The sequence below is a fragment of the Phacochoerus africanus genome, chromosome 8 (genome assembly GCF_016906955.1).
Source record: "Phacochoerus africanus isolate WHEZ1 chromosome 8, ROS_Pafr_v1, whole genome shotgun sequence".
Lineage (NCBI taxonomy): Eukaryota > Metazoa > Chordata > Mammalia > Artiodactyla > Suidae > Phacochoerus > Phacochoerus africanus.
Genome location: NC_062551.1, coordinates 151,765,088 through 151,781,168, shown reverse-complemented (window position 1 = coordinate 151,781,168; position 16,081 = coordinate 151,765,088). Strand labels below are relative to the sequence as shown.

General features: G+C 36.6%; 1 protein-coding gene across 3 annotated transcripts in view; it reads right to left on the bottom strand.

Moving 5' to 3' along the window:
* The window catches only part of C8H1orf87 (chromosome 8 C1orf87 homolog), an 82,140-nt gene that overhangs the window by 25,027 nt on the left and 41,032 nt on the right, over positions 1-16,081 (bottom strand). For all 3 annotated transcript variants that reach the window (XM_047788861.1, XM_047788862.1, XM_047788863.1), the window contains exon 8: positions 12,579-12,676. In XM_047788861.1, the coding sequence (XP_047644817.1) occupies positions 12,579-12,676 (98 nt within the window). The remainder of the gene's footprint in view (positions 1-12,578; positions 12,677-16,081) is intronic.

The window sequence follows — 16,081 nt, the reverse complement described above, 5'->3', positions numbered from 1 at the left end:
ACTTTCTATTTACACATAAACACATTTCTCTGGAGGGTATCAGGCTATAACCAATGTCCCATACCCTTCCCTAGCCAATGTTGTGACCCACCTTGTCTAATTAATCTTCTATCACTTACCCCATCCACCTTTCCCTCCCTTCTTCACTTTCTCCCACTCTCTGTCTCTGTCTGTGTGTCTCTGATTAATTTTTGTTTCTGGTGCTTCCTGAAGTTTCATTTACCCCTAATTTTGAGTGTGACTACATATCTTTTCAAAACATTTTCTTTGCTGATATTATCAAAAGACAGTTTCTGTTGCTAGCAACCAAACTGCAACTGATAAGAATTTTTATCACCTATTTGCCCATCAGAAGTCAAGCAAATATAAAGAGCCAACTGTCAGAATGTCCTGGGTTTTCTAGGAGACTTTTAATGTCATGTGATTTTATTCTCTTCAAATGACTCATTAATATGTAACTAGTTTGTTTTGCTTATACCTCATAAAGCTTTTTTCTATAAATGGCATCAGAAATCAGAAAATTTCTTTGATTAGTATAGAAATATGACCTCCAGAGCTTCATGTCACTTTGGGTACAAGAATAGATAAGGGGACAAGAATAGATAAGGGGACAAGAATAAGACAGGTATGCAGAACATCAGGCCACATAAGCTGATGACTATCAGCTGCTGAAGGGCTAGACAAGGAAAAGAAAGTTGGAGAAGTAGTACTTTCAAGGAATATTAGCAAACATACAAAGATCCGATCTAAGCAGAGATATGGAAATGAACTGCAGAAGTATCTTTTCTATACTTCCTGCAATTCCCTCCTCTTAGAAGGGCTAGGCTTATGGCTACAGGATCTTCTGACCTGTTGAATAACACAACAACAGCAAAACCTAGACTGATATTTCCAAATTGCATAACGTTTATTTTTCAGAGCTGTTAGGAGTTAGCAAATCTGTGGCAAGGGCTCTAGACAAAATGGTACAAGAAACTCTCCTGTCCCTTCTTGAATATTTACTGATAGTAGGGAAGAGGAATTGCAGGCAATTTTTCTAAGTATTGAACTTGGACATTGCCTGATTTAAATGGTGTAGAGGACTTAAGTGACCGGTGAAATTCTTAAGATTATCTAATAAAATATATTCCATACTCTCCATTACTCTGGGAGCTTCTAAGAGACATTGTCAACTTCAACGTGATGATGGGTTCTTGTTGCCATGGCAAGCACTATAATGTTTGTTTTTAATCAGAGAAGCAAGTGCCAAACTTCTCATGTTAAGCCAGAGAGGTCAGGAAAGAAAGAATCTAAATTCTAGATTCAGACAGATATGAGTTTAAATTCTGGAGTTCCTGTCGTGGCACAGTGGTTAACGAATCTGACTAGGAACCATGAGGTTGCGGGTTCGGTCCCTGCCCTTGCTCAGTGGGTTAACAATCCGGCGTTGCCGTGAGCTGTGGTGTAGGTTGCAGACGCGGCTCGGATCCCGCGTTGCTGTGGCTCTGGCGTAGGCCGGTGCCTACAGCTCCGATTCGACCCCTAGCCTGGGAACCTCCATATGCCGCGGGAGCGGCCCAAGAAATAGCAACAACAACAACAAGAAGACAAAAAAAAAATAAATAAATAAAATAAATAAATCTATCTTTGTCCAAATTTAAGTTAAAATGGGCTTTAGTGAGCCATGCTGAGTACTTAGTGTGCATTCTCTCATTTAATTGGAACAACCATCCTGTGAGACATGTAAGGACTTTCCCAAGGACAAACTGATCAATGGGGCAGCCAGGATTTAAACCCTGTCTGTCTGACCTCAAATCTTGCACTTTAACCATTGTACTCTATGGCCTTACACTTGAATGTAATATAACTTGGTTTCAGTTATAGTTTTCCCCCTTTGGAATTCCATGAACATGACTCCAATGCATTCTGATATTTATTACTGATATTTATTATTATTTATAATTTTTTGTTGTTTATTTGCTTTGGTTTAGTTTTATTTCATTTTGGCCTGCATACTTATCTAATTTTTGCTCTGTAGCACAGAAGTTTTGTCGGGGTAGATATGGATACTTTTTTTTTATTCTTAATTTAGCTTAGATCATAGTGAATTCTTTTCAGTCTGTAAACAGAAGCTTTTTCCTCTTTTCCTATCTCTACAAATTTCTTCAGTTGTGACTTTTGGTTTTACTTCTTGTCCAGTTCTTCTAGTTCCTTGTTCAATAATATCAAGGCCTCTTAGGTTCAATCTGTATTTTTCTATCTCTATTATCCTTTTTCATTTTTCTTTTTTTGCTTTTTTCCTCTAGGTTTTGTAAAACCTCTCAAGTTTGACATTCTGCACTAGATTTCCTCTAGTGTTAATTTTGTTGTTTATTGATTTATGGCTATCTTTTTTTGGTAAATATTTTTTTAAAACACAACCAGAACAGTTTATTCTCTGTTACTTTTGGCTTCATGATACAATGACATAATTTAATAGTTGCAACAGGCTATAGATCCACAAAGCCCAATATATTTACTATCTGACCCTTCATAGGAAAGGTTTGGTGACCTAAATGTTTAATGTAAATGTCTTTAAATTTTTTTTATTAAAGTATAGGTGATTTACAATGTTGTGCCAAGTTCTGCTGTATGGAAAAGTACCTCATATATATATGCATAATTTTATATATACATATAATTATATATATACATATAATTTTTTTTCTTTTTATAATTTGTTTATTTTCCCACTGTACAGCAAGGGGGTCAGGTTATCCTTACATGTATACATTACAATTACGTTTTTTCCCCCCACCATTTGTTCTGTTGCAACATGAGTATCTAGACAAAGTTCTCAATGCTATTCAGCAGGATCTCCCTGTAAATCTATTCTAAGTTGTGTCTGATAAGTCCAAGCTCCCGATCCCTAACACTCCCTCCCCCTCCCATCAGGCAGCCACAAGTCTCTTCTCCAAGTCCATGATTTTCTTTTCTGAGGAGATGTTCATTTGTGCTGGATATTAGATTCCAGTTATAAGTGATATCATATGGTATTTGTCTTTGTCTTTCTGACTCATTTCACTCAGGATGAGATTCTCTAGTTCCATCCATGTTGCTGCAAATGGCATTATGTCATTCTTTTTTATGTCTGAGTAGTATTCCATGGTGTATATATACCACATCTTCCGAATCCAATCCTCTGTCGATGGACATTTGGGTTGTTTCCAAGTCCTGGCTATTGTGAATAGTGCTGCAATGAACATGCGGGTGCACGTGTCTCTTTTAAGTAGAGTTTTGTCTGGATAGATGCCCAAGAGTGGGATTGCGGGGTCATATGGAAGTTCTATGTATAGATTTCTAAGGTATCTCCAAACTGTTCTCCATAGTGGCTGTAGCAGTTTACATTCCCACCAACAGTGGAGGAGGGTTCCCTTTTCTCCACAGCCCCTCCAGCACTTGTTATTTGTGGATTTATTAATGATGGCCATTCTGACTGGTGTGAGGTGATATCTCATGGTAGTTTTGATTTGCATTTCTCTTATAATCAGCGATGTTGAGCATTTTTTCATGTGTTTGCTGGCCATCTGTATGTCTTCTTTGGAGAAATGTCTATTCAGGTCTTTTGCCCATTTTTCCATTGATTGATTGGCTTTTTTGCTGTTGGGTTGTATAAGTTGTTTATATATTCTAGAGATTAAGCCCTTGTCGGTTGCATCATTTCAAACTATTTTCTCCCATTCTGTAAGTTGTCTTTTTGTTTTCTTTTTGGTTTCCTTTGCTGTGCAAAAGCTTTTCAGTTTGATTAGGTCCCATGGGTTTATATTTTTTATATTCTTTTCCATCATGGTCTATCCCAGGAGACTGGATATAGTTCCCTGTGCTGTATAGTAGGATTTTGTTGTTTATCCACTCTAAATCTCTAAATTTAATAGTTTGCATCTACTAACCCCAACTCTTAGGCCATCCCTCTCCCTTCCCCTACCCCTTTGGCAACCACAATTCTGTTCTCTATGTCCATGAATCTATTTCTGTTTTGTGGATAGGTTCATTGTGCCATATTTTAATTCCACATGTAAGTGATATTGTAATATGTTAATACCATTAAATATCCAGCAATATTCAGATTGCCTTGTCTTATAATTTTTAATTGAGATACAATTGATATATAACATATTAGTTTCAGGTGTACAACATAATGATTCTATATATGTATATACTGCAAAATGATAGCAACAAGTCTAGTTAACATCCGTCATCAAATGGTTACCTCTTCATTCTGCTGTAGAAGTTTCAGTTTCCTTGCAACTATCCATGTTTCACCAAGTTCCCTTTAATTTCATGTTCTCTTTAGTGATTTTTACATTTCATTTTAATAGCCTTTTAATCTCATTACACTTGCTACTTTCCAATCCGTTTCAACAATGATATAGCTCCTTATATCCTATAGAGAACACCAATGGCTTTCTAAATGTTTTCTAGAGCAAATCATTTTCAAAAGTTTGTTTTTATTTAGAGTCCCTGGGATCATGATTACCTCTCTCTGTTCTGCAGTATTTTTAATTTTTAAATTATTATTATTATTTTTTCTTTTTAGGGCCACACTCATGGCATATGGAAGTTCCCAGGCTATGGGTCAAATTAGAGCTATAGCTGCTGGCCTACACTATAGCCACAGCAACACGGGATCTGAACCATGTCTGCGACCTACACAACAGCTCATGGCAACATCAGATCCTACTAATTGAGGTCAGGCATTGAACCTGCAACCTCATGGATAGGTGGGTTTGTTAATGACTGAGTCACAAAAGTCATTCCTGTGTTCTGCAGTATTTTTTTAAAATTAGGCCTCATATGTTGGGGTTTTCTCTTTATTCTATGTCAAATGAGGAACAATTCACATTCAGATGAGTTGCAAAGGTTTCCCTTGGCCCTACTTACTGCTCATTCAGCCCTCAGTTAAGGGGTGAGTGACAACTCTCAATGGTTGATGCTCCTCAGCCTTTTGCCTGGTGCTCCTCAGTTGGGTGCACCTCAGAGGTGGGATCTTTTCACCACACCTGTTGGATATTAGACACTAAATTGGTGTCATATGTCATAATGGGTGCACTCGTTGACCTGAAACAGACTGCAAGAAATTTCTCTAACAAAGATGCATTTATTCAAGATCAGTCGAGAATTACAATCTGAGGCCTGCAAACACAGTGAGCTGTGTTTATGTCCCCTTCACAGCAAGGAAAAAAGAACACTTTGTAGAAAGGAAAAGGGAATTGGGAGGGCTACAGAAAACACAGTGTCATTGGCTTCTCATTGCCTGAGTCCTTGCTGGGGTGGGGGGTTGTGGGAAAGGAGTCTTTCTTCTTCCTGTTGGGCTCTAATATTCATTGCGGGGCATGAGAGCTCCCCCTATGATATCCCATTTCTATTTAATTGAGGTTTTGGTAGATTCAATTTTTACATATTCTTCAACATGTACAACTACCAGAGATCTCCTCTTTCTGCCCCAACCTACATGACTTTACATTTGTAGGAATTATATTTCACCAGATGCAAACACCACAGCCAGCTTTAGCCATTAGGGCCCTCCTCACCCCAACTTACTTCTCTATCACTCCTAGGAGTTGTGCTCTCTGCATAGGCACAGAAAATATGCTAAGAAGAGAGGCGGGTAGAAAGAAGACTATGGAGGAGACTGTTGGCCTACAGGGGATGTATAGTTTGCTCAGGCTGCTATAACAAAAGACACCACAGACTGGGTGACTTAAACAACAGAAATTTTATTTTCTCACATTTCTGGAGACTATAAGTTCAAGATCAAGATTTCAGTAGGTTTGGCTTCTTCTGAGGCTTCTCCTTGGTTTGCCTGTGGCTGTGTTCTCACATGGTCTTTTCTCTGTGAGCCTCTCCTTGGTGTCTCTTGCTGTGTTCATATTTCCTCTTTTTATAAGAACACCAGTAAGACTGTATTAAGGCTCACTCTAATGGCCTCAATTTAACCATTTATTTCAAGACCTTATCTTCAAACCATTTATTTCAAGGGCTGGGGGTTAGGGATTCAACATATTAATTTAGGGGAGGATATAATTCAGTCTATATTAGGAACAAATATTTAAAGAATCCAAGTTTTGGGGACAGTTTACTTAAGGACTCTGAAATCATTTTACTCATCTATGAAGTGGGTGTAAAAAAATGTTAACTCATTGGGCAACTGGGAGTATGAAATAAGCCGTGCACAGCATGTAGCCCTATACCTGCTCTTATTAGGTGCACATGCATCAGTCCTTTTGACCTTGACTCAGGAAGTTATTTTGGTTGTTTTTTATCTCAGCTTCTGAAAAGCTCATCCAGCTGCACCATCTTTCTTTGCTTTCACCTACTTAACCAGGTAGCCTGTATTGTATTCTTCTCGCCTTTCAGGTAATGGTGAGAAGCACAGCCCTTCCATGATACATAGCTGATAAGCTCTCAAATCCAGACAAAAGGATTCTTTTTTTACATTTTATAGGTAGAGAAATGAGTGACTTGTTCAAATTCTCAAAGCCAGTGCATTTCAGTGTTGGGATTTTCATGCAGGCCTACGTGATCCAGGAGCTCATTCTGCGTTTCTTGCATGGATGGGGGCTAAAGGGCTATTGGAGGTACTAAACCTGCAAACCCTGCAACTTAAAAGCCTCCTCACTTTTGTATGCATATCCTACACTTCTCCTGGGTCCTAGGGCAGAGAGATACTTAGCCCCTCAAATCCAGAACTGTGTTCAGCACCAAGCCCAAGGGTAGAGTTTGCTATGGAATACAGGTAGTTTGCCTAAAGCCCATGTGCCTAGCCACTATCCTATAAGCCTTTAAGTTTCACAAGGCTTGTAGGAGAGTTGGTATAGTATACTAAAAGCCAAGAGCCAAAGCTAGAGAGCCTGCATGCGACTTAGCCTTACTGATGAATTAATTTATTGGTAATGTACTGGTTTTAACCTCTCTGTGCCTAAGCATTCTCATTTGAAAAATAATGGTTCCGATCTCATGGGGTATGTGCAAGGATTAAAAGAGTTAATATTTATAAAGCACTTAACATTGCCTAGAATATAGTAAGCACTATATAAATGTTGGCTATTAGTAATTATAGTTACTTTATTAGGAATATTATTATAAGAATTCTTACCCTATATGAGTTATGAGCTCTCAAAGAGAAGACTAGAATTAACTCTTACAAGCCAGATCTGGTTTCTAAGACCCAACTAATGGGCAGATCCATACCCCATTTTTAATAGCTCACTGCTTAACATTGTTCCTATTCCCATTAAAAAGTAATTGCTGAATCAAACACCTCATGTTTCGTTTATCTCCTAAAATCCTCTGGTTGTTCCTAGGATTATCAAGCCAGTCTTTTTCAACCTAATTGCACTCCCAATAATGGGCCAGATGTGTATGATAAATTCTACTTGGGGCTGTGTCAAATGCACCGCTTTATTTACCAAGCTTCCATAGCAGCTTCATTATTTATCCCCTCCCCCGACACAGTTTGGCTTGTGTGCCTATGTTTTAAACTGGGTTTGAAGCATTTAATTTTGCCAATACAATTTTAGAGTATTAGTTCGCCTCCTGTTCTCTCTCTGCCCTCCTTAATTACCATTTATTGCAAAGTCACACAGAAACATTAAATGCTAATTCTGACTTACATGTTCCTGGCCAAGAACTGGGATAATAATTTCCATCCAACACAACCTGAACTCATTTTACATAAGGGTGATTCAGAGTAGAGATTTGAAATTGTAATCAAGTCTTTCTCAGAATCGCCTTACCCTGGCATTCATTCACTAATGTTTCTGTTAATTGGTAGGCGAATGGCAAAAAACGAAATCTTGATGTTAAAACAAATGTGTGTGTGTGTGTGCGCGCGCGTGCGCGCACACACACACACACAATTTTGCAGCAGCATTCTTGAAATTGCTCCTCTCATCAGCTCTTGCAACGTGACAGTTTAAGAAAAGAACACAACTCATTTTATTTGGTTATAGGGGGCTAATCCCACGTCACCATAATCCCTCCTGATGTTTTATTGATTCTAAAGGACATTTAATCAGGAAGCAGCTCAGCACTAGAATCTTGCTAATTAGCAAGCAGCCACATTCCAAATGGGTTCCCAATTGAACAACAGATTAATGGACAATATGTACTAAAATAATGATTCGTGCATTCAGCTTCTAAAATGTGTCTAAATTGCATATTTAATCTCTTAAGAACATAGGTTTGCATACAAAGCCCTTAACAGAATGGATTTAATTCAACAGAAGAAGCTTTAGCCAATGACTATTTAAGGATGAAACAGGTTTATCACTTATAAATGCAATTCTTCATCAGTCTCAAGGTTTTGATGTCCTTGAACATTCAAAGGTCAAAAATAGGTGAATAAAAAAATCAGTATGCTTCTCTGATATACACATTAAAGAGTGGAAAATTGAGACTATGGATGTAATTGTAACTAGCCTAACCTCATTCGTTCCCCATATACTCTTATTCTCATATCTCTGACTCCTGGAATCTTGGTTCTGGACCCCAACTTGTAATCAAGTAAACTCAGTATAGTGTGAACTCTGATACTTGCACTTTCTCCTTTTACACTGGTGCCTTTTAGGACTCTCAATTTTAGCTTATTGATTTTCTATTCTGTTTTTAGCCCACTTTTTTGCTTTTTTTAACCACCTCCATCATCTTCACCCAACCACCTCGAAGATTTTAGAGAAGGAAAACTCTCATGTCCAAAGCTGGTCTAGTGGCAATTCACTGGCTAGGCTCAGTCTCTTATCATCATTTATTTATCACTTGATGTCTCCCATAATGTTTATACTTTGTTTTTCTGTGTTGCTTTTATCACTCTGTATTGCTTTTCTGTATTGCTTTTATTTCTGTATTGCTTTTATCACTGTTTTTTCTGTATTGCTTTTATCACTATTTATAATTTCTCTTTAACATTAGAATTCAAGCTTCATGAGGAAAGCTTGTATTCATATCCATATTCCCAATGACTAGTGACTGGTATACAGTAGGCACTCAATAAATATTTGTTAAATTAATGAATGGATTAATCAGATATTTACTGTGTACCTACCATGTGCCAAGTATTGGCATACAAGTTGTTGTAATATAATGTGTCATGATCCTTGCTAGCATGGAGATCATTATCTAGATGTTAAATTAACAAATTGCATAAATAAATACATAATTACAAATAGTGATACGTGGTAGGAAAGAAAATTACTGAATGCTAAGAGAGAATATAGCACAAAGTACACGATTTTGATGAGATAGTTAGGGAAGGCCTTCTTCATTTTGACCATAAGCTAGGGATTAGGCATAATTCTCATATATTTGCATCCTTCAGAGGATTTTGAGACTTTATTCTTTTAGTTTAGATCAATTCCATAAATATTTATCAAATACCTACTATATGGCAAGCCCTTCTCTAGACACTTGGGATATATCAATAAATAAAACAAATATTCTGCCTGCACTGTAGCAATATAGTCTATAGTTTATTAGAGATTGACCAATAACAACAATAAACATCATATATCATCAAATTGTCTAATACATTAAAAGCTTACAAGTGTATAGAAGAAAACAAAAGGAAAGCAGGTGGAGGGGAAGAAAGGGTGGGGGGGCACTACAATTTAAATAGTGTTTGGTGTAGGGCTCATAGGCAAGGTGATATTTGGACAAAAATTTAAAGAAGGTGAAGGAGTTAGCATGAAGATAAATGGGAAAAGAGCATTCTAGGTTGAGGACTCCCCCAGGAGATAGGTGCTAAGATGGATGTCTGCGTGGTATGTTTGAGGAAGGCAGGAGAACAGTGTGACTGGAACAGAATGAACAAAGGAAGCTGTAGATGGAGCCAGAGAAGTGATGGAAGGCAGGTCAGATAGAAATATAGAACCTTTTTAAGGACTTTGATTTTTTTTCCTTCAAGTGAAACAAGGTGTACCTGCAGTGTCATGAGCAGAATAATGACAATTTTTTTTTAAGTTTTAATAGGTCATTGAAGCTGCTGTATTAAGAATCAACTAGGGACAAGGAGAAACAGAATTCAGTTATGAGGCCATTATAGTAATCCGGAAAAAAGATAATGGTAGCTTGGGTGGGGTGTATGTAAGTAAAGATAGAGGTAATGAAAGGGACCAAATTCTGGACATATTCTCAAAATAGAATTGATTTACTAATGTATTACCAATGGATTGGATATGAAATGTGAGGAAAAGAAAAAAGACAAAGATTACTGGTATGTTGTATTTGCATTTTAATTCAGTTCAAAATATTGTCCGATTTTCTGTTGTGAGTTCTTCTTTGACCATTCGTTATTTATAAGTGTATTGTTTAGTTTCATGTTGTTTGGAGAATTCCAGGGTTTTACTTTGTTTTTGATTTATAATTTAATTCTTTTGTGGCCAGAAAATTATTTTATATGATTTATCATCGTAAACTTACTAATATTTATTTTGTAGCTCAGAATAGGGTTTATCTTTTAAATATTTAATGTACACTTAAAAGGAATCTGTATTGTGTGCCACTTACCTCAAGTTAACTGATAATATAGTCCAAGCATTCTATGTTCTTACTGATTTTCTATCTACTTTTAAACAATCAATTACTGACAGAAAGATGTTGAATTCTCCAACTATAATTGTGAATTTTTTTTTGTCTTTTGTCTATTTAGGGCTGCAACCGTGGCATATGGAGGTTCTAAGCCTAGGGGTCTAATAGGAGCTGTAGCCTCCAGTGTACATCACAGCTACAGCAACACCAGATCCAAGCTGCATCTTCGACCTACATGACAGTTCACCACAATGCCGGATCCTTAACCCACTGAGTAAGGCCAGGGATCGAACCTGCAACCTCATGGTTCCTAGGTGGATTCATTAGCCACTGAGCCTAATTGTGAATTTGTCTATTTCTCCTTCCAATTTTATGTTTTTACTTCATCTAACTTGAAGGTACATTATTAAGCACATGGACATTTAGGTTTGTATGTCTTCTTGATGATTAAATTTCTGGCAGTATCTCTTGATTTAGAATCTAATTTGTCTAACTTTAATGCAATCACCCCAGCTTTATTTTCATTAGAGTTAGTTATGGTATATCACTTTCCATCCTCTTACTTTTAGTGTGTCTGTTTTTATAATTTAAAGGGGTTCATTCCAGACTGCATTTAGTTGGATCTTGTTTAAGTGAAGTATGAAAATTGCTGCCTTTTAATTGGTGCACTTGAATCATTGATACTTACTGTAATTATTGATATGGTTGGGTTTAAATCTATCATTTTCATTCATATTTATTTTCTATCTCTTCTGTTTCTTTTCCTCTCCCCCCCACCGGTCTATTCTTAGTATTTAAATGTGATTATTCCATTTACTCTTCTCTAATACTTTTCATTTCTTTGTATATATTCAAAATGATTACTTTTGTTCTGCCTGAGGGATTCTTTTAATATTTCTTGTAGTGCTGCTCTGATGGTTATGGATTCTCTCATCCTTTGTATATGTGGAAAAAAATCTTAATTCCCGTTAGGTTTTTTAAAGATAGTTTTGCTGGATATAGAATTGCAGATTGATAATTTCTTCCTTCAGTACTTAAAGTATATTGTTGCACTGTTTTATTACTCACATTGTTTATAATGATAAATCTGTTGTATTTTTTATCTTCATAATTTGTCATTTTATCTTTCACATTTAAGGTTTTTAATTTACTGTTAGTTTAAGCAACCTGATTATAATGAGCCTTGGTATGGCTTACTTCAAATTGCTTTTATTTGAAGTTCATTAAGCTTCTTAGGTCCATGACTTTATAATAGTTTTTTTCAAATTTGGAAAAATTATAGCCAGTATTTTTTTCAACACTCTTTTCTTTCTATTTGTCTTTTCCCCTTATGAGTGAGACTCTAGTTTCCAATGCATTAGGCACCACTATAACACAATGCTCTTCTGAGGACTCTAATCAATGCCACATGTGTTCCTTTCAGATTGGTGGAAACATGAACTATTCCCAACTCTGTGTGAGATTTAAAATATTTTCCACATTTTTCTTCTGTTCCCCCCCCCCAGCCTTAGTTTACTCAAGTGCATACATTTAACCAGTCTTTACATAAACACTCAAAGGTAACTCTTTGGAAGTCTCTAGGAAGAACTCTTTGGGGAATCTCTCCTCTCTACTACTTTGTACAGTGCATTTTTCACCTTCCTGAACTTCATACTTATTAGCTCAGGGAGGATCCTGAGACTAGTTTGGAATCCTTTTTCTTGTTCGGTAAACTGAGCTTACCTCAATTCCTTCTCTGTGCTGCCTGATGTCCGAAGTCTGAAAAGTACTGCTTTATATATATTTTTTTAGCTGTTTAAGGTGGAATGGTAAATCTGATTCTTGAGAGTCTGCAATAGCTGGAAGTGGAAATTTACTGCTTTTGTTTTTCTATGGCCAAAAGCATATTTTGGTCTTAGTATAAGCAAACATTCTTTATTATGTCTTTAGGTGAAAAAATTGATTGCTTCACACATAAAACTTCTAGCCTAAAGACAGATCTCTGTGTTTGGTATACTAATAAAGGACCATGTGAATAAAAAAATAAATTAACTTACTTTATTTCACCTTGGTAACCCAGATCTTGATGGTTAAGCAATGTTTCCAGAAGGCTCAAAGTCAAATATAATCCATGTTTCCCACATATAGCCCTGACCTGCAAATAAGAAAATATTTGAAATTTTAATATAATGAAATTAAGAATTGAATTTCCCTCCCATAATTAGAACTTATATGATTTTGGCAAAGAATTAATAATCAGGAATACATTACACCATTAGGATACCATTCAGGGCAAGAATTTCCAACTAAATGCTCATCAACAGCAAATTCTTATTTGCTTGGCACAGAGGTATAATTCATTACTCAGAAGCCACTGAACTTTGGAATGCAGATCTTTCATTTCTGTCAGCCATAGAATGGAGACTCAAGGCCTAGAAATTATCACACTTATTATATATGTAAATTGCAAAGTACTTTTGTACATCTACCTTGATTTACCAAAGAAACTTGTTGCATTATAAGGTTATAAGGTTAGTAAGGTTATTATTACTATCTACATTTTACATATGAGGAACTCAAGACTTAGAGAGACTAAATGACTTTTTCAATGCCAATGTCATATAGTTAATAAATGGTGGAACTTAGTCTAGAAACCAAATGCTCAATTAATATTTGTTGGATGGGTGACTGAAGTGTTGCTGCAGTTTCCTGAGTACTTACTGTTTTCTGGGTCTGACAAACCAATTCAGTTCTCAAATTGGTGGGTGATACTTAGATTCAAACATATCAGGGTTGTAGGGTTGTGATAGTATGTATGTTTAGCATAATGTTTAATCACAGAGCCTTAAGAGTAAAAGTAGATATGCTTGAACACTAGATACGCTGCTTGTGATTTGTTTGACCTCAGGAAGTTACTGAACCTTTTTATGCCCAATTACATTGTCTACGACAGTCCAAGACTTGTATTTTCTACTTTTCAGGAGAAATAAGCAGTAAGAATAGTGCCTGGATTTTAGTAGACACTTGATTAATATTTGTTGAAATGAAGAAAAGAAGGAGAGAAAAGGAAGAAGAAGGGAGATAGAGGAAAGAGAGAAGAGAGGAGCAGAAAGGAAAAGAGGGAAGGGGAAGCAAGTGAACAAGAGGAGAGAGAGGAAGAGAGAGGACAGAAGGAATGAAGGAGGAGGGAAAGAAGAAAGAGAGGAAGGGGCAAAGAAAGAAGAAAAGAAATGTCTAGTGTTTGGACTAATCGTAGCTACTATTATTATGTTGAGAGGACATTCACATAGTGACAATATTAAGGACACCATTTCGCTCTGATGCTTTGACATCTGGGGCCTGCTGACCCTGGATTGACCCTCCCAGGGCTAGCCAATTCCTACGGACAGTGGAAGACTGGTGTGAATGTGTGTCTTCTTCTGCAAACCAACTACTTCCTTTATTGAGGCTTTCACACTTGGGCCACTATTTCCCTGTCCTAACTATTCCAGGGCCAAGTACTAGGCAACTAGGAATGGCCTCTGTGACCCAGAGCCCACTGAAATTATTCAAACTAGCAAATCCTAAGCCTGCTTACCCTGCCTCACCCACTCCAAAGTAAAGGCTCTGCCCACATTTCCCCCCATCATCTCTGCCACCTGACCCACCTGGTGCTTCTCTATGTGGCTTCTGTGGTATGCTGGGCCCCTCCTCTTGGGAACTGTGAGCAACAAACTGTCTTTTCAATGGTAACAACCTCCTGATCTGATGGTCTGACCATACTTGAATAATCATATAATTTAGATTTTAATACAGTGACAAAAAGCTAGTCTTCATCTGTCTTTATGGAAGGAAACAACCAACTTAGGTTCAAAATTTGCACACGTTACTTACTAGGTATAGAGGAGTATGTCAGGGAAGGAAAAAGATCAATTTGAAACGTGAAATAATGAATAACAACTTGCCAGAAGAATAAGAGGTTAGGGAGAATTTCAGGCAGAAGAAAAACGTGTAAATAATGATGAGAAAGAGCATGGTGCTTTTTAGAAACTGCATGTATTTTGACATTATTCACTTTATTATATAATTTTATGCCCTGTTCCAGGCTGGGCAGTAAATATCTATTCATTAGAGCTTCTCTGAAAGATGGTTGTTTTCTGAGGGCTGGAATTGTATTTCTTTAGTTTTCCTATCACTATTACTGAGCACAGTGCTGAAAAATAATTATTGAATAAATGAATACATGGATGGATGAGGAATGAATGAATGAATGAGTTGAAGATATTGAAGAGTGGAATATGTTTGAGCAGAAATTGCAAAAAACGGAGAGAGGAGGGGGAAATTTGTCACATTATGCTGTTTTATTCTACAAATAAGAATTGACTTATCCTCAGGAATAGAACATATTAATGTATTTTTAAACATCAATATTAAAAGGTTATTCTGAAAACAGTTTATTTACTTCTGGCAACACTGAGTTTTGCTCCAGGCTAAATGAACAGCACATTAGAAATAGTACATCAGGGTTCCTGGAAGCAGATTGATTGATAGTTCAGAACTGACTGCTGACAGTTGTAGAAGAGCAATAGAAACATCTACCAGAAAATCCTGGCAATTTAGTGTTATCCAGTATTATTTTAAAAATCCTTTAAAGCAATAACTTTAAATTTTTTGAATACTTTAAAGTATTCATTCTTATAACCCTTATTCAATAAGAAAACATTTGATTATGTGTAGTTTCTTCTGTTTAATAAGGACATTTAAAAAATCAAATGTAAATAAAATGTCTGTGTTGTTTAGAAAATGACATGTGAAAAAAAATACTCATTTCCTCAAACTGCTCCTTGAAAGAATGATGCACGTATGCTCTCTCGACTTCCTTTTCATTTATGGTTCCATCTGCATTTTACCCCATCATGCTACTTAAATTGTGTTTCCCAGGTCACTAGTAACCTCTGGAGTTTCAAATTTAATGAATATATTTCAGTCCTGATTATAGATGATCTTTTTGCAGCACGTGACATGGCTGATTGTGCCATCCTTCTTTAAGTCTCTTCTCTTGGTTTCCTTAACAACTCCAATGTTTCTTTTATTTTTAGTTTCCTTTCTTGGTTTGTCTTCATCTATCTACATCTTAACAATGAGTGCCCTCTTCAACCTTCCATTTTTTCAATTATGTCTTTGAGTAATCCTAATTACCCCCAAGGCTTCCACTGCATATTGAAGACTCTTAAATCATTATTTCGCTATAATCTCTCAACCTACAGCAACATGTTCAGAACTGAACTCATCATCCTTTCCTTTACCTCCCCAATCTACTCCTTTTCTATGTCATATCTCAGAGAATGGGACCACTATCTACAAAGTTGTTGAAGCCAGAAACAGGAGTCATTTTTGATTCCTCTTATTTCAGGACCTGCGTCCGGTTAAGTCTCTAAGACCTACTTTTCTACTTCTTAGTAGTGCCATTCCTCCTATTACTGACCTGGTTTAAATCCTCCTAATTTCTTGCTTGAATTACTGGAACAGCCTTTTAAAGATTCTCTTGGTCTCTAATTTTCCATTTTATATTAGAGTGCTC